Source organism: Lissotriton helveticus, chromosome 6 (genome assembly GCF_964261635.1).
Source record: "Lissotriton helveticus chromosome 6, aLisHel1.1, whole genome shotgun sequence".
Lineage (NCBI taxonomy): Eukaryota > Metazoa > Chordata > Amphibia > Caudata > Salamandridae > Lissotriton > Lissotriton helveticus.
The window spans coordinates 1,491,155,709-1,491,175,741 of record NC_136067.1 but is presented as its reverse complement, the minus strand read 5'-3'; the positions used below and the strand labels follow the sequence as shown (position 1 = coordinate 1,491,175,741).

Sequence of the window (20,033 nt, the reverse complement as noted above, 5' to 3'; positions counted from 1 at the left end):
TCCACTGGTATACATATGGGTAGGTTGGCTTTCATTTGTTTGCAAGAGTTAGCTTGACAACTGCATATGGAGATGTTAGACAAATGATTATATAACAAGGGGTCCTGGTATAGGTTTACATCAAAACACCTCAGGATATGTTCTGACTCCTGAGATTTAACTTTAGTCCTGGTGAACAGCATGGCCTGAGTCAGACCCTGTTTGTGGGGCCACAGGGTGGACATAGACTAAGGGCCCCCAAGCGTGGTATTTGAGGCTGTTGCCGCTGTTGTCTTGGAGCCTTTCCTGCGAAGGAACTGGAAACAGGGCAAGTACAACCCTTTCCAAACTTAACTCTCAGGGTAACAAGGGTGAGCAGTGAAAGGCTTTTCAGGGTGGTAGTGTGGAGGGCAAGAACTCAGAACTTGACAATCAAACTTCAGACACAATAATATGCTGTTAAATCCATTTCATTTTTAGAAAATAACGTATTTGTAATCTCACAGCAAAACTAAATATTGCACATTTTGATCAATGCACTAAATAAAGAAGGTTGTTGCAAGTTGCACTAATCAAGAGGTGCTACACCTTCTCCTTTCCCCGGTAACCATCTTCCCTGCCTCTGGGATTGGAAATCCCACTATTACTGTCCCAAATACTAGAGAGTAAGTAGAAAGTAGGTTTAGGTACAGACTTCTCAAAATTCTCTTGGATCTGTTAGGCAACTGTTAGACCTGACATCCATGGTGTGATATTCCACCAGAATTGTTGCCTCCACTGCTCCCCCCCATCATTTTGTGCTGAACTCGTTTTGTTGGCATTAGGACTCGGTGCCGTTTCCTGCATGTCCTTTCTCCCTTAAACATGGTAAAATTGGCAAACATCCAATTGGCACATTTAATTTACTTATAATTCCCTGATAAATAGTACTGCATGTACCCATGGCCTGTAAATTCAATTCTGCAAGTGGGCTGTAGTACTCATCACGCCATCCACTAAAGTATCAGTGTAAAATATGTCTCGGGGTGTCACTGCAGCATGGAATACAGTTTTAAGCTGCCATTTCGAACTGGCAAATAAAACTTTTGCCAGGCCTAAATTTCCATTTAAATACTCACCCCTAAGGTAGGCTGTAACCCCTCATAGGGCATGGTGAATGGTGTATACGAAGAAGGACATGCGTGGTTACATTTTACGTGTCCTTGCAATAAAAACCCCCTAAAATATTTTTCCCTGCTGTTCGGCTATCTCTCCCACAGACTAACACTGGGTTATCGTATTACACTTAATAAGCGACAACTTCAGTTTGGGACAAGATAGAACAATGCTTCTTGCACTCATTTGAATTGAAATTTAAAACCCTCCTTGATGGTAAAGTTGGATCTTAAACTGCAAATCTGAAAATGCCACTTTTACGAAGTGGATATTTTTCTGCCTGAACCAAATTTGTCTTTCTGCCAGTGTCGTAGGTCAAATGACTGTGAATAGATTTCCTGTGGTAGGTTGGGCATTCCTCACAGACATAGGGACCAAAGAGGCCTAGGTGTGAGGGAAGAGTGTCTTCTGAACAAGATAACTGGGGAAGAGCAGTGCCCTGCCCTGATTACACTTCAAAGAAAGGACCCGGCCTGCAGCACACAGCAAGGAACTTGACACCAGGCCTGTCTTTGCCTTTGTGCTTTGAGAATCAGCACCTACGGCGATAATCCATGTCTACTGCCCACATGAAGCTCAGCGAGGACTGACTCTTCGCTCTGAATAGCAACCATCTGCGACACCCGACCTGCTCCTTGGGCCGACACTGGTCTCCTCGTGTCAAATCCCAAAACAAAGCTCGGCTGCAGCTCCCCATGTGGACTTCGACTCTGAGAAGGTGCAATCTGTAGCAGGTTGAAGCGGATCCCTGTATGCAGCCCACACTCCATCCCAGTCAGCCTGAACTTGTGACTTTGACCCTGTCTAGCACGTACAGATAACTACAATTGGCGCTTTATGCTTTTTGGACTATTTTCACTAGAAACATAAAAAGCTCAGAATCCGAGTACTACTGTTTGTATTTTTGTCATTTTGCTGTCATTTTATTTATTAAAATTAACTATATTTGTCTAGATTGGTTTGGGAATTTTCTTATGTTGTATTTTCATTTAATTAATGCTTGAGTGCTGCATAAATACTTAATGCATAACCTCTATGTTAAGCCTGACTGTTGTTGTGCCAAGCTACCAGAGGTTTAAGCTCAGGTTTATTTAGTGACTTTTGTGGTTCACCCTGACAAGGACTGTGTTCAATACTTGATTGGGGCTTCCAACCCTCTCAACTAATAACCCAGTTTCTTACAGAAGCTAAATGCAAAGTCTTTAAGATGTTTTTAAGCTTTTATAGTCTCAGTAAGAACAGTGTTATTTCCTACATGTACCAGACTCTGCAGTTAGCTTTATTCGGTGGGAAGCTATCCAGGCTATGCAGCTATAGAGTGAAGGGCTTTCCCAAAGTAAGGCGAAGACTCCTGATTTTTCACCCCAGCAATGGCTGCCCGCATGACGCTTTCCATACATTTGGCTCAGGCAGGCTCCTGTGGTGGCGTTTGTTCTCAGCAGCGGAGGGCCGCCAGGATTTCTGGCAACTGCCACTTCAGCTGGCAGGGGTTGCAGCTTCCAGGCCGTGTGTTCTTTAAGTGATAAGGTTGTTGCGACCCCCCCAGACAGTTTGGGGCTTCCAGCTTTGAAAAAATGTTGGTTCTTGGGTCAGCAGTGGCAGCACCAATCAGTTTGGCCCATGGAAGGCTGTGCAAGTCTTTCACAATTCCACTGTGGAGTATTAGGCACAGTTTCAACAGTACTGCACGGAGGAGACCATTGGTCCCTCTCTCAGCAGGGGTCACTCGTGGATCGCTCTCTGCAGTTCACCAACTTCCACTGGGAGCTTCTAAGGCCAGGAACACACTGAGCCTACCCTTAATGGACAGTTTCTTATCCTGCAGACCAGACACACGCTTTCAAATGTATACATTTATATTTTCACTGCAATAAGCTCTATTCCTCTGCATTTTGTCCGCACATTAGACATATTTTAAATAAAATGTTAAAAATTAATTTTGAAATCCAAAAGTCAGAGTATTTCTTTAGTATGCCCTTTGAAGCACAGCATATCAAAAAGTGGGACACATTTAGTAATTAATACAATTGAAAAAGACAGAAGAACATTTCTATGACAGATGCTTTTATTTTAATATTGAATTCTGTTGTTTTTTTCCAGAAATGTACATTATGAAGGAGGAGCTGTGTCGATTCATGCTCGATCCCTTTGGAGACTAGAAACTTTAAGAGTTTCGTAAGTAAAATTCAATATTTTGTTTAAGAAAAGCACTTTCCGAGTTAGAGCACTAGACATTACATGGTCAAGGTATAGAGTAGCGCATAAAAATATATTTTTTAAGGGTCCCCACTGCAGTATGCAATCAACGAGTTGTTTGTGGAGGCCTGGAGGTGGGGGGACAGCACATCAGAATTTTCTTCAATGAAGCCGAAATTGACACTTTCTGTCCTTCAGCATCTACTTTATGCTGGTTCCTGGGCCCACATCATGATCCCATTTCTTGTGTTGCGCCGACGCAGAATGGGTTTGCGCGTTTATTTGTTCCATCCTCAGTGCATACATTAACTCAAAAAATCTTTGAATCAGTGCATGTGCTGCTGACAGCAGAGCTTGGACGATGATAAAGCAATTACTGCCCTGTGTTGTCGGCAACCCATACACTCACTGGAAGATTTTTACAGACAGATTTACTACATTTCCACACAGCACAGCAACCACATTTCAGGAGCGGCCGGCACGGGTAAGAGTGGTGAGGCTTGGGGTGGGGCGCGGGGGGGAGCCGACAGACGACGGAGAGGGAAAATAAAATAAGTAAATAAAACCACTTACCTTGCGCTGGCCACATCATCGCTGACTCAGCTATGCGGTGAGCACAAGGTAAGTGGTTGTATTTGTTTAACCCCTTCAACGCTCATGACGAGCTGGGCTCGTCATGAGGTAGCCTCCTCGCACGCTCATGACGAGCCCAGCTCGTCATGAAACATGGGAATGAGTAAATCCCAGCGTACGGGCGGAATTCCGCCCGCACGCCTGCGGTTAATTATTTTATTTTCCCTATACCATCATCTGTTGACTTCCACCTGAACCCTCCGCCCGCCCCACTGCTCTTTCCTGTACCGGCAGTGCCTGCCAAATTTGCTGCAATATTCTGTATTGCATTGAGAAAGAGGGAAAACACAATACAGAGACATATTTATCAAGACAGGCCTGCTGCTGCTCTCTTCTCCTATACTGGTGTTCCAATTAAGCTGCATTACACAAAGCATTGACTCACACCATGGTGCACAGATGGGTATGTTCTGCAGAGCATAGGGCCTGCACCATACAAATGGCAATGACTAGAAAAATCCAGTTTGGCTCTCATTGTGACTCAGCTTTGCATCACAACCTATGGGTGTTCGTGCTGCTCTGCCCAAGTAATGTTCTAGTAACGTCCCTTTGGCGCAAAATAAGGTAGAGCAGCACTGAGTATGTTTTGCTCTGAGAAAAGGCCAATTTCTCAGTGCAACACGCTTTTTACTGGGAGGTCATTTCATTTCATTTCATAAGGCTTTATTCGGAACAAAAAAAGCAATGTCCATAAAAGCACATTAAAAAACATTTCGGACAATTTCCAGGGTTAAAAAACAGAACAATGAAATACAGGCAAGGGATTAATAAATAATTAAAAACACATACTTTTCCTTACATTGATTGCTTTAAGGAGGGAGGTAGCCGTATAAAAACAGACATCCGGATGGTGCAAGTTAAAAAGCAGTTTCATGGAGTCATTAACAGTCCTCACTCCAATCTTTACAAAGATGGGTTTTAAATAAGCTATTCGCATATACCTATACATTTGGCATAATAAAAGAAAGTACATAGTGCTTTGTGCAGAAGAATTATCACACGGGCATGGTCCAACCGGGTGACTGTTAAGAGTAAGGAAAGCCACCAAATTGTGGACAATCCCCATTCTCAATCTGGTTAATACAAACCTATGCGATATTCTAGTCACTTGGGTCAGATATGGTTGATAACCTTCAAATTCACTCAAACCATTATATGACACACAGGTGGATAGGTTGCCACTCTTACTAATCCGTCTCTCAGAAAGAAGATTCAAAAAAGACTTCTTCATTTCAGGTTTAGATAAATCAGAGGCCCCGTAATTGTCTACTTTAATGTCGAGGCCAAAGATCTCCTGGAAACTATCTTGATTATATTTAATCCATGGGATCTTGAGATAATTATCCATTGAGAGGCAGTCAATGATAATGGCTCTACATAGAGATGTTTCTTCTTTAATCCAGATGGATCGCCACAACATAAGGGGTCTAAGGAGAATCAAATCGGTAAGATGGTGAATGCCGAGTTCTCTATGTACTATTTCATTAGAGGCAGAATTAGGTAGACACAAGAGTCTTTTTAAAAAGATGTTCTCCTCCACTTGTAAGCTACCTGCAGGGGCAAAGCCCCATATCCCTGCACCGTACAGTGCGGTCGAGAGACACCTAGACTGGAATATTTTAAGCATATCCTTAACCCGCCTATCCCCTAGTTTTTTGGCCATTGTAAACACTCCATGGGCACTCTTCGCCATCTTGGTCCTCACATTTTTATACTCGCTTTTCCAGCTGTTATTGTTGGAAAATGTGATACCCAGATATGAAAAGTTTTCAGTTTTTTGGATTTTTTCCCCGTCGATAAAGTAAGAGGATACCTTTCCGTTACGCCCCTTCCCACATTCCATAATATAGGTCTTTGATTTATTAATCACGAGCTTTCTTCCTTTTATAAAATGTGAAAACCCATCTATTAGGCGTTGGAGGCCTATCGGGGTGCGGGACAGTAAAACAGCGTCATCCGCGTAAAGTAATACCGGGACGCTGATATCGCTAACTTTAGAGGCATCTGCTACAATGGTTTTTAGGACGGAATCCACTTCGTTAATGAAAAGGGTGAAGAGCAAGGGAGCAAGAACACACCCTTGTCTGATACCCCGTCCAATCCTAAACTTAGTAGTACACTCACCATTGGTACCGTATCGTACACTAGTACGTAATTTAGAGTAAAGACAGGCTAAAAAATAGACGATACCTTCCGGTGCCCCCATTTCCAGCAGCTTGGCCCACAGAATTGCATGGTCCACCAAATCGAAAGCACTACTCAAATCTGCAAAGCAGAGATAGATAGTGCCCGACTTGGCCTGTGTATACTTTCCGATCAACAGTTCAAGGTTTAAACACTGTTCGATCGTCCCCCGCCCCTTTCTAAAACCATATTGACATTCTGCCAGGATACTATTGGCCTCAACCCATTCCTCCAACCTGGCCAGAAGCACCCTACTCATAACTTTTACCGAAGAATCTAATAGGGAGATCAGGCGGTAGTTCTTCACATCACTCCGGTCTCCTTTTTTATAAATAGGAATAATAATCGATTCTTCCCAGGTAGGGGACATCGTATTACAAACTGCTGCATTAAAAGCTTTGACTAGAATAGGGCCCCATAATTCTGGAACTAGTTTGTAAATATCTATAGGTACCCCGTCCGGGCCCTGTGCCTTCCCCCCTTTGCTCGCCCTAATACTATCTAGGACTTCCGTAACAGTAATGTCCAGGGGGACAATGGGCCAATGCTCTACTTCTTGCCCCATAGCTCTATCCGTATCAAAGATATCAGAAAAATGAGAGACCCATGTTTCTCTGTTAACCTTCGATGTTAATTCAGGGACCTTCTCATCTTTAAGGAACGGACTGTTCACTGTGGCACAAAACAGGGTGCAGTTATTGGTTTCAGCTGCCTGGGCCAAATTATCCCAGGCCTCTTGCTGAAGTTCCAGTTTCCTTTTATTTAATGTGGCCCTATAACTGACTCTAAGGTTAGAAACCAAGCTCTTATCTCTTGGTTTGGCTACCAATGCCCTTTTTAGCCCTTTTAGCGCAGAGGTACATGCTCGATCGAACCAGCCCCTTTGGTGGTCTGCCTTGCGCTTAGCTGAGGAAGTTAACCTACAATCAATGACTAAGTTAATTTGGATAAAATGTCGAATAATATCGGCAGTATCGTCTACATCCTCAAGGATCACAGTAATATCAGATAAGCAGCTGTTAATGATTAAAATCTGACGTCAATTCTGCTTTATCCCCTTTCCATCTAAGTCTAATCCCATTGGACCTATGGGGTTCTATATTCTCGATATGGATAGTACTAGATAGGCCATTGTTTTTCCAAAGAAAGGCCTCTATGGTTAAACAGTTGTGATCGCTGAGAGAAATATCAACGACTTTAGGGGATGTAATCCAAGGAACAAGACTTGTAGAAGAACAAATAAAATTAATCACAGTATTAGCCCCCCGACCTGTAAAAGTGGGGATTGTCTCATTTTGATCATTTTTCTTGTTGACCAAGATGTCCATGTCATAAGATGCTAGGAGGTTGTTAAGTGACTCCCCATATTGATTATGATGAAAATGGAGATCACCATCTCCAAAGCAGTTAACCACCCTATATATATGAAGATCAGAAAATGGGCATACTGTCGTATTAAAATACCAGCCAAAAGTAAATCAAAAGCAACATTGGAACCCGTAGTGATTTCATCAAGTGCGTTAATTAAGGCGTTCACCACGAGGACCCTGGAGCTATAAAAGATGTTATAGTAGAAATTAATCAAAAGCATATTTCTGACAATGAAGATTAGTAGTAGTGTGAGAATAAAGACAGGGCTGGAGTTTAAAGCAGATTCTACAGTGTTTTAGCAAGCAGTGAGATGGACAGGCCAGGGACTGACTTAACAAATGTGCAACTGGAGCTTAGCAGGCATTCGCCCTTGTTTCAATGCTCCCAGTGTACTTTGGGATTATAGAAGTGGCAGCAGCTGTTTATAAAATGCCCCCAGCTGTTAGTAATTTTGTGTGCAAAAAGGTGGTATCCATTTGCATAGTATGGTGGACCTATGCTGATGAAGGAATCATGGTCTATATTAGTGTATCATGTTCCCATTTAGCACCCCCTCACCAGGAGCCGGGGTGATGTCAGGGGCTCTGGTGATACCAAAGAATTCCAAGCGCCCACTCATTGAGGAGCAGCCTAAGAACACATCCCTCCATGAGGAGCAGGGGTGCTGGCTCCTTTCCACAAAGATATTTTAGATGCCTGTAAACAGACAGTAGAATTATGACAGGGGCCACCATGATAGGGTCTTTGCAAGGGTTAACTTCCCACCAGCTCTTAAGGGCCCTCAGGATTGACCATCCCAGGGTGGAAAATGACATCTGTGGAGAAACACAGTGTGACTGATCAGATGCTTGGTGTTTGTATGAGGTACACTCATATGCATTCCCCAACCTGCAGCTTTCTGTTGCTATTCAGTCACCTACTTCAGGAGCACCTATTTTAGGAGCAGTCAGTCACACACTGCTGCTTTATGTCCTTTAAATGGCTCAGGGCCAGATAGGCCGGACAGCCATTATCTGCCGTCAGCATGTATGTATGACCATTTGCTTGCACTTTACCATCTACAAGTGTTGTAGTGTGCACCCACAGAGTTAGCGCTTTCAAACTTCCCATTGAAAAGATAGCGAAGAAAACCAACATAATGAAGTATTTCTGTAGATACCATAAATGGGTTTTCTGCCACAATATCAAAGTTTTGCATCAACCTAGGCGGCACCGAAGGAATATGGTGTTCCCATACTACATCATCCCTGGACGGTTCATTCGATAATTTTAAATGCTTCAGCTGAAGAGTATACTGTGCTGTGAAACCAAAGGCTAGCAGGCAGCTAAACAAGAAACAAGCTTTCTTGCCAGGGTGCCTGCTTGCCTGAAAGTAATGCAAATGTGCGAAACTGCTTGATCTGCAAATTGGATACTTGGAAGCCGGTTTTGGCTTTAATTGATGAAAAAAGAACAATTGATGGACAGAATGCAGAACAATGTCATACATTCACCCAGTACAGAGATCTGGGCCTAAATCCATCGTTTTTTTGCTCACCATGCCATTCCACTTTGGACCTAGTCATATGCAAATCTGTCTTGACCCTGCGCCCAATGGGAACAGTCCAGCTCAAACTGCCAGGCCAGATCCTCCCTGGACTGGAAACAAGCATCCTAAGACCGCTTTCGGACTTTGAGCCCTCATCAGCCAGGATAGCTTGACTCCAGTGGCATGGAGATCACGGACCCACTTCTGGACATACCCGTCCCACTCGGGGTGACAAATGCAAAAAGAACAATTGATGGACAAATTGCAGAACAATGTCATACATTCACCCCAGTACAGAGATTTGGGCCTAAATACATTGTTTTTTTGCTCACCATGCCATTCCAGTTTGGACCCAGTCATTTGCAAATCAGTCTTGACCATGCACCCAATGGGAACAGTCCAGCCCGAACTGCCAGGCCGGGTCCTCCCTGGACTGGAAACAAGCATCCTAGGACCGGTTTCGGGCTTTCAGCCCTCATCAGCAAAGATAGCTTGACTCCAGTGGCATGGAGAGCACGGGACCCACGTCTGGGCATACCTGTCCCACTCGGGGTGACAAATGCAAAAAGAACAACTGATGGACAGATTGCAGAACAATGTCATACATTCACCCCAGTACATAGATCTGGGCCTAAATACATTGTTTTTTTGCTCACCATGCCATTCCAGTTTGGACCCAGTCATTTGCAAATCAGTCTTGACCATGCACCCAATGGGAACAGTCCAGCCCGAACTGCCAAGCCAGGTCCTCCCTGGACTGGAAACAAGCATCCTAGGACCGGTTTCGGGCTTTCAGCCCTCATCAGCAAGGATAGCTTGACTCCAGTGGCATGGAGAGCACGGGACCCACGTCTGGGCATACCTGTCCCACTCGGGGTGACAAATGCAAAAAGAACAACTGATGGACAGAATGCAGAACAATGTCATACATTCACCCCAGTACAGAGATCTGGGCCTAAATCTATTGTTTATTTGCTCACCACCCCATTCCAGTTCGGACCCAGTCATATGTAAATTGATGGAATCACTTGAAGCTTCCTCATGGCAAATATTTATTCTTTGTGAGTGGAAGTGCAAGGAAGCTACCATAGTTTTTTAAATGCACTTCTAATCCTGTATTGGCTACTTACATATAAACAAGATAAGTAGATGTAAAGTTAAAAAAGTAAGTCTATACTTCCCAGTGTGTCCATCCCTTGATGATATGTTGGTAGTCGAAGTTCTGGGGCCAATATGTGCAGGTTGATATTATTGAGATCAATATCGTGCCATAACATCTGAAAAAGCTTGTAGCTTTGACTTTGCTTAACATCACATTGGAAAGGAGGAATGCAGCACATAAATCTGGCCACTTAAATTGTGTGAAAAAGGATGCTTTAGTGAAACAGGGGCACATCAGAATACTTTCCTGGCAAACAGCCTTACAAAACTATAACCCCGCTATACATGAAGTAAACTAACCAATGTCTCCACCCCTACTCCCCCTTCCACACACCCAGCCTGCAGCTAACTCCTTTAAATGTGGTGCGTTTTAACATTACTGACTTTCTATTATCCCTACATCCTACCACTGCCTGTATGAACCTGTAAATAACCACATGTCCTAAACTGAACCTTGAACTGCCTGCCTACCCTCCCCTTGCAAATGGTTCACCAACTGCCAGCGTCAACCAAACTTCTACCAACTCCTGGCAACCTTTCCATGACACCACAGAGCACCAGTGTCAAGCGACAACATTCACAAATAAACCCTGCACACCAGTCTCAACAACAGAGCCCTAATAAAAAGGAAAAATCCTCTAAAGCCAAATTTAAAGGAACAGGAGGGTGGGAAAAAGTTGCACCAAAATCTCCCAGCCATTAGGTCACCAGAACCTAAAATGATGGCAGGGAGCCCAAAAACACCCACTAAATAATGGTTGGGCTATATTGGGCTACATAAGTAGTCCAAACAAAATGGCAGGTGATGGACTGCACCACCCTCCCAAATCTGCCCTGGGGGCAGACCTCCCAGTGGTCGGCTGCCCCCCAAATCTCCCTCGAGAGGACAGGGTGCAGCACATAAAACTCACCACTTAAATTGTGTGAAAAAAGGCAGCTTCACATCACAAAAACTGCCTTCCTTAGAAAACTACAGCCTCATTATATATGAAGTGAACTAACCATTATCCCCACACCCACTCCTACGGTGTAGTGCATTTCAACATTGCCAACTTTCTATTACCCCTACATCCTAAGACAGCCTGTATGAACCTGTAAATAAAATAACCAAATGTCCTCAACTGGACCTTGAACTCCCTGGCTACCCTCCTTGCACATGGTTCATCAACTCTCAACATCAACCAAATTTCTGCCAACTCCTGGCAAATTTTTCAAGCCTCCGCCACCCAGAAAAAGGTAGTAGGAACTACCACCTTTTTCTGCCTCCCCATGTGCCTGTTAGCCAAAGTCCTAACGCCAAATATTTAACCCTTTAACCGCAGCATAAATTCAGCCGTGGTGCGGGACTTTTAATGAGTGGGCGGGCCGTGTCGGCCAACGGACGTGCGCAGCACTAGCCAGGTAGTGCTCGCGACGGCTGTTGGCCGACGCGCGCACAGAACCAGTTAAGTTCCTAGTCAAGAATTCTCTAATCTTTGACAAGTATAGGTCCATACCAATCCTAGACAAGTGGATCCCGTCTCCCTACAAACACGGAACATCTCCCTATAAAAAGTTTACCTTGCTCTTGCAAAAGCGGCAGGCTTAGCCGCTCCTCTCCAATTCCCTCCCGACACAAACTCAGTCCACAAGACAAAGCCTACTGGCCACTTCTTCTTAATGATTGACAACTCCCTCTTCATGTTCTACATCAAAACTACCCCTTTCTCTTAAACCATGTCTTCTCCCCGAGGTGTAAGATCAACACGTCCGCACACCTGCAGCTCGCCATCATGCCATTCAAAATCGGCAATAGTGCTCTCCAACACATGCCCCCTTTCCTATCCATGAAATAGGAAAAGGTGATGGTTAAAGCCCAAATTGGTCCCAAAGTCCCTTTGGCGTGCCTGAATGGACACCCACTTGCCGAAAGAGTGGCCCACCACCCAAATGGCTACCTCCTCGGCCGCTGGGCCCGCTACCAAACCTAGAAAGAAACAAACAAGCATTAATGATTCACATGGATGTAGCTACCGCCGAATCAAGCGAAACTGGCCTTTCTCCTTTTTGGGCACCACCCCAATAGTGACATGATCAGGTCCTCCATCGACTAATCATAAAAGGGTCTTGCCATCTGGCCTTCTGAGACCTCTTTCTCCAGTTTTTTTTAAACCACCTGTCTTTGCATTTTTGCTGAGCCCAAATTGTCTGCCCACAGCCACACCTGAGGGCCATCCCCCAAAAGAAAACCCGAACAAAATTGCTCCTGTTACATCGCCGCCTCTTCAGAATGCCCTTAGACCTCCAGCCAATTCTCCAACCTGTTGAGGTTAACCGGAGTACGAGTCTATTGCTCCGGATCCCCGAGCTCCCCTCCCACCTTGGGAGCCCGAGAATAGCTGTTGCCCCGCTTGCTGTTGCCACGGCCCTGCCCCCTGCCTGTAGCCAGTATCTACTCCAAAGCAATTGACAAGGGGATGCCCAGCCACACACTTTGAGCATCTGTTAGGGAATTTACAATATTCCTGGGTGAACAATCCTTTATTAATATCACAGCAGGCGCCTGTCTCTGTCTGTGCCTTTGCTGCCACCCCCACCGTTCCCCGAGTGGGATGGCCCTGAAAGGAGTGATATACACTGCAGGCAGCTAGCAGTAAAAAAGGTCTTACCCAGCTTTGCTGCTCACCTAGTGTGGTACCATAGATCAGAATCCAGTTCACCCTATTTTGCCTTAGGATCCCAGGCCAAACCCGCCCAAATTCCTTGTCATATTTGGCCCAAATGATCCACCCTCCGTAATTTGAGCCTTTTGAATTACATCTATGTATTTGAACATCGCTTCGCAGTGTTCTGGATATTTTGCGCAATATATAGAGGCATACATTAAAAATGCTGTGGTCTGATACCCTATTGTGAGATGTACCTTAGGCCACTTTGCCAGTTCCTATCCTTCTTCCTTTGAGCCCTCCTTGGAGCGCACCGCTCTGTGGACATGTTTAAGCCTCTCCATATATTCCCCCTTTCAAATCCACTGCTTTGTTACTAACATGGGGTGAGCCTTAGTGACTCCCATGTATGGCAACTTTTTTATCCTTAGCTCTTTACCCCTATCCTCTATCGCGCCTAACACTCTGTTCATAAATTCCTCACAAACAAGTCTAAGCACTCTACCTAATTTACCAGAAATACTGCACCAAAATCTCCCTGCCACCAGCCACCAGGTTACCTGCACCTAAAATGGTGGCAGGGAGCACAAAAACACCCCGTAAATAATGGCTAGCCATAGGTAGCTCAAAACAAAATGGCAGTCGATGGACTGCATCACCCTCCCAATCTGCCTGGGGGGCAGGCCTCCCCGTGGTTGGCTGCCCCCCAAACCCCACTTCTGGTAAATGTGAAGAACTTAATATATAAGCAGACACTTCATGGGTTCTGTTTTAAGGAGTCTCTTTCTTGCCAGAAATCTTTCTGACATATTTTTAATTGTTCCTTTCTTGAGGGTTAGTGACAAGAGCTGCAGGGGAAGATTTCTGCATCACGATGGAGCTGTAGACCACCTACAATGATACTAAATTGCTAAGACAGCAACACTGAAGAGATCGTGTTCGGCGCTGCTGTCACTCCAGTTCCAGACGGAGATAGCCATGTAAAGTGACAGTGGCATTCTTTTAGAGATCCTCTTTCCTCTTCGTCTTCCTTGTGTGTGATTGCAGTGTCACGTCCCCGCTGCCAAACAGCATGTCAGATGAAGTGTGACAGGACCTGAGTTGCGCAGAAGAAGCTTCTGGAAAAAGAAACTCCTGATCACTCGGGCGCGCGGTCGCCGTTTGACAGGCCGCGTGCGTGCGCCTCACACTAGCTGCAGCAGTCAATCACGTTACGTGCACGTCAGTTCACCCCGCTGCCTACAGCTCTGAAGTGCCAGACATTCGTAGTTACTTTTATCTGGGGCAAGAAAAAGACTGTAGAGAGAGAATCCTTGATAGAATGTGCTCCAACTTGAATTCAGCGAGAACTGCCTGTGGCCATGCCTAAACCTAACTCTTAAGACTATATTTTGTGTTACCTTTTTAAAGCAAAGCGTAAAGACTGCATTAATAAAGTAAGACTGTTGCGTTATGTGCTTTTAAGGTTACAGAGAGACCTGAAATGTACAGGGCTACATAGTAATCCGACAAGGGAAGCGGCATGGAAGCGGCATAAAAGCGGGGTTCCCTCAGGAAAAATACATACATATACAATTTCAGCCAATCGGAAGATGAGCGATTCACAGTACTGTCAACCATGGAATTAATAGTCATTTAAATGAAGGCCAAAAAGTAAACGAAATAATCGTATGTTTGAATTTTTTATATAGATGGTGGCAATCTACAGCACGAAAAAGGTACTATGGCTCAGTGAACAAGTGCAAGAAGTGAAAGAAAACTGTAACAAATATGTGTAATTAAAACAATGAATATCTATGTTATAGAGGAGTCACAATTATACATAAGTAATCTGGTTGTATTGAAGTTCAGGAAATCCGTTTCCAGTTTGTTGACGTTTCAACCCCTATTCAAAATGGGCTGGGAAGTTCAACACATAGTCACTTCAGGGCCACATGAAAAGCCCCCGCCCCCACATTACCATCATCCCGCAAATAACACAAAGACACGTTTGTTTAAGATTGGGAAAATATGCTGCAGGTTTATTATTACATACAAGATTATGTAATCACGGTGGGTTATCTTACGGGCAATCCAAGGGCAGGCCGCATTCTCGCCACCTGCCCGCCTGCTGAGCCAATCAGCGCCGTGGCGAACCACCCAGCTGATGAAATTATGGTAATAATACTGACGCCCCTTGCGGGACGTAACTAAGCAACCCCCAGTTGCGCAGGCCCGCAACCGCCCGAAGGACTACTGGGGCGCCGACTCGGATTCCTAGACCTCCCATGAGGTTCTAGGTTAGGCTCTGGCACCCCTATGTGCCCGCTGAAGTACAGTGTTGCACCTCTCTGTTTCCGGATTGCCCTGTAACTCCGCCTGCAACGAAAAAAGAAACACATTAAAACTCCCTCAGGAGCCCCTCCCTCAGCTGACACTCTTGGGTAAGCGGTAGGGAGGGAAAGAGTGTCCAGTCCACGCGACGTCCGGGGCGGCAAAGAGACCACCGCAGTGGCCTAGGGGGAAGATATACCTTCTTCCTGCATGCCGCCCCCCGGACGTGCGTCACTGGGCCGCCCCCTCCACCAGGCGACTCTGCCCGGAGGGGGGGTGTCTGACCCTGTCTAGGGGCGGGGCGGCCCTCCGCGACTAAGGGCCCGCCCTCCTGATGGCCACCGGGTGGCCTCGGGCAGGCGCATAGTCACTTCAGGGCCACATGAAAAGCCCCCGCCCCCACATTACCATCATCCCGCAAATAACACAAAGACACGTTTGTTTAAGATTGGGAAAATATGCTGCAGGTTTATTATTACATACAAGATTATGTAATCACGGTGGGTTATCTTACGGGCAATCCAAGGGCAGGCCGCATTCTCGCCACCTGCCCGCCTGCTGAGCCAATCAGCGCCGTGGCGAACCACCCAGCTGATGAAATTATGGTAATAATACTGACGCCCCTTGCGGGACGTAACTAAGCAACCCCCAGTTGCGCAGGCCCGCAACCGCCCGAAGGACTACTGGGGCGCCGACTCGGATTCCTAGACCTCCCATGAGGTTCTAGGTTAGGCTCTGGCACCCCTATGTGCCCGCTGAAGTACAGTGTTGCACCTCTCTGTTTCCGGATTGCCCTGTAACTCCGCCACAGCCCATGCGATGGTCACCGCCGCCGCATGGGCCCCCCACCAACCTATAGCTTTACCTGCAACCTTTGCTCTGCAGAGCCTCTTTTAAATCCAGGAGGAATAAATCTAAGCCCACAGGCGTCAGATGAATTCCATCGGCCTCAAAATAACCTTTGACTTTGTCCTGAATAAGATCGTGTTTGATGAAACCCAGCCCCCTCTGCTGTGTAAACTTCTTCATGGCACAGTTTATTTTCTTCCTGGTCCTCTCAATCGCCTGGCATGACTTAGCGCCTACCCACACTCTACGTGGTACAATTTCAGACCACCAAATCTCACACTCACGCATGATTCCACAGATGGCCCCAATATCTTCTTTCATTTTCTGGAGTAAAGTAGACCTCCCCCAGTTCGTGAGGTCATTACCTCCCAGGTGAATGACTAAGTGATGTGGTGGAGATCTCTCTGTGGTCAGCGCCACCTGTAATCTGTACAGCAGACTATGCCAGCGCATGCCGGGAAAACCCAACCAAGTACAGTCCATATCTGTGAAGCCCTGTGTCCAATGCCTGATAGTGGCCCACCGACCCAATCGGGCGACCATGGAATGCCCCAAGACCCACACTCTCGACCCTGCCAAGAAACAAACGCAATCTACATCAAAAGTTTATTTCGAGAGGGTGCACAAAACAATGAGCATCACATCTATGACCAAAACACAGCAAACATATGTACAAGGGGCTTGATGAGGAACACAACAGTTAAGGGCGAATGTACCGTTTATAACAGGATGACTCCCACCGCCCCACTTTCTGAACTTTCTCAGGCTGCAACCCTGCTTTGAATGCAGAGGTGGCCGCCCCAATACGGAAGGAGTGACTGGAGAACCTTTTCCCTTCTTTCAGCAGACCCGCTCTATCAAGGCATGCCAGCATTATTTTATCCATCTGGTACTTAGTCAATGGGGTCAAATCAGCATGGATAAGAAGGTAGCCCTGGACAGCAGGACGGATCGAGAGAAAGGACTTAAGTGTCTCAACCGGGCAACAACACGGATCACCCAGGGGGGCCAGTAGGATCACCGACCCTTTCCCAGCCTGATCAGTTTTAGATCGTCTAAGGGTGATGGACAGGCCTACTGCCAGCGTTAAGTCTGCCACCCCTAAAGCATCCCCTGACACATCTACCTTTGAGCGTGCTACCAGCTCGCTGCTTCGGAATGCCCCAAAGAAGGCTAGGCTGAAGGCCGCTGAAAAGAGGGCAGCCTCATAATGCGAGTGAACTACAGACTGCAGGACCGCCAACATAGCTTTCAACGTGGGGAACTCAATAGGGGACCTGGTGTCAGGGATCCTAGGTTCTTCTCTTGCCCACCCCTTCAGAGCTGCCTTAATTGCGAATGACTTGGTCGGATCGCCTACCCCTCTCAACCTCGCATCGTGACTGATAGCCGCCAAGTGTCCGCCTACCCAGGAGTGTGTTTTACCCTGCTTTTTGGCCCATACCACAAATGCTTGTACCCTGGCTTCCAGCGGTAAGACGGACAAAATCAAATCTGACGTAGCATTCTGAAAATTGGCCAAATGACTAGCGTAACGCTTCCTAGTACCTGGGGCTAAGGACCTCTCCCCTAAATCCCTCAGTTCTCGTTCCACTTCAAGAGTCGCCAAAGTCCTGGTGCAAAGGGGGTCATCTCTGTTCTCGCCTGGGGGCACGCCGCCCGGAAACGGTCCCACTGCAAACGAGAAAGAGCGTCAGCCGCGACATTACTGACCCCCGCAATGTGCCTAGCCCTGAATTCCGGATTGCACCGCAGGCTCCTATTCGCCAATTCCCTTAATAAACAAAGGACTAACGGGCAGCTAGCAGTGAGGCCATTGATCGCTTGCACAACAGCCATGTTATCAGACCAGAAGAGGACCTTCCTGTTGGACAAAAGGGCCGGCCACAAATGCAACGCTACAACGATGGGGAATAGCTCCAGGACAGTTATGTTAGAGGTGATACCCCGCTTACGCCAAGCATTCGGCCACGCCTGTGCGCACCACAAGTCACCTAGTATTGCTCCAAAACCTTCCCTACCAGAGGCATCCGTGAACAAACTGAGTTCGGGGCTGTCCACCCAAGGGGACCTCCAAATGACTGTCCCATTAAAGTCCGACAGGAACTCTGCCCACATTAGCAGATCTTTCTTTAAGCCCGCTGAAAGCTTGACAAAATGATGACGCTTGACTACCTTAGCAGTGGCCCTGGCTAATCTACGAGCAAACACCCGCCCCACAGGAATGACCCTGGCAGCAAAATTTAGTTTGCCCAGGAGACTCTGGATGACCCCCAACGTAGCCCTGTCCTTGCCTAGTAGATCCTGAATATCTCGTTTGAGATCCTGCACTTTCTCAGGTGGAAGTCTGGACACTCCTTCCACTGTATCCAATTCAATACCAAGGAAGGTCAGAATCTGTGCAGGGCCCTCCGTCTTACCAGGTGCCAAAGGGACTCCCAGGTGTCCTGCCAAGGCAATGAAGGCATCCAGGCCCTCCCTACATTCATGAGTGCCCTCCTTACCAATGAAAAGAAAGTCGTCGAGGTAATGGGTCACAGCCGTGACACCATATTTCCAGGAGAGAGCCCATTGCAAGAAGGTACTGAATGCCTCAAAGAGAGCGCAGGACACCGCACAGCCCATGGGCATGCACTTATCAAAGTAGTAACCCCCTTGCCACTTGAAGCCCAAGAGATGCTGACTATCTGGGTGCACGGGCAGGAGACGGAAGGCAGCTTCAATGTCTGCCTTAGCTAGCCAGGCCCCTTTCCCCGCTCTCCTCACCAAGTCTATTGCCATGTCCAGGGAACAGTACGAAACTGAGCAAACGCCATCAGAAAGCCAAGAGTTCACCGAGTTACCCTCAGGGAAGGACAGATTGTGGATAAGCCTGAAGGCCCCCGGCTCCTTTTTTGGTACCACCCCCAGCGGGGACACCACAAAATTCTGGAGAGGAGGAGAAGGGAAAGGACCTGCCACCCTCCCCAAGGACACTTCCTTGACTATTTTCTTGCCAACAACATCGGGGAGGTCCCTTACTGACTTCTGATTTTCAGCATCCCTAGAAACCATCGGTCCCTGGTAAGGGATGGTGAAGCCTTCAAGGAATCCGCCCGCCAAAATAGTCTTGTCCTTATCATTGGGATACTCTCTAAGTAAGGGCAGAAGGTTATCCAGGACCACGGGGGAAGGACCCTTAGAGTAGCTTAAAGAAACCCCGCAAACGCCAGGACAAGTAGCATCAGTATCGCTGTCTCGGGGGGAGATAGCTGGCGTGGGGAGTAGAAAGAGGCGTGAGCAGGGGGGAAGCGACTGATCGATATTACTTGTCTTTGGAGGAGGTGTTCGGGGAATCACGCTTGTCGCATGCTGACCCGGGATGAGGCCCACTGCACTTACTACATACGTGGGAGAACCGGCATGCCTTTCCCCAGGAACAATTACCTGCGTTGAACAACCTGCATGTGGCTGTGAAACCTTTTTTGCTATACTGTCTGTTTCCCCCCCCGCCGCGCCCTCCACGAAAGGACTGTTTAAAGTGGCTTTTGTTCCCGGACTGCTGTACCTTATTAGTATCAGGTTTCTTATCCTGAGCCACGGATTTCGCCACACCCTCCAATAGTTTGCCCGTACCCATGTATTGAACCCACAATCTCAACTCAATCTGATCCCATTCTAACTCTGGACAGACCGCCATCTTCATGCGAAACTCACAATCATATCTGTACCATGCCAGACCGGTTGTAGAATCCGCTTCATCCGCGATCACACTAGCATACTGAAAAAGAGCCTGCGCCTGCTCAGGGAAGCGCTCTGTTATAACCGCTGCTAGCATTGAGAACGCTTGCCTCCAATTCTTAATGTTCTTCTCAGGCCAAGTCTGAAAGCGGACTTTCTTTTCCTCGTCCTTGGCACTCACTTTCCTGATATCAAACCCGTGAACGCCCAACATAAGGAAAGAAAATATATCCACAAATTCCCTACGCCAAATGCATTCTTTTGCCGCCTGAGGGACCTGCCAAGCCAGGGAACACTTG

At 46.7% G+C, this 20,033-nt stretch overlaps 1 protein-coding gene across 1 annotated transcript in view; it reads left to right on the top strand.

The window, feature by feature from the left end:
• The window catches only part of RYR2 (ryanodine receptor 2), a 3,071,198-nt gene that overhangs the window by 139,120 nt on the left and 2,912,045 nt on the right, over positions 1–20,033 (top strand). The window contains exon 7 of the mRNA XM_078648003.1: positions 3,235–3,309. Coding sequence (XP_078504129.1) covers positions 3,235–3,309 — 75 coding nt within the window. The remainder of the gene's footprint in view (positions 1–3,234; positions 3,310–20,033) is intronic.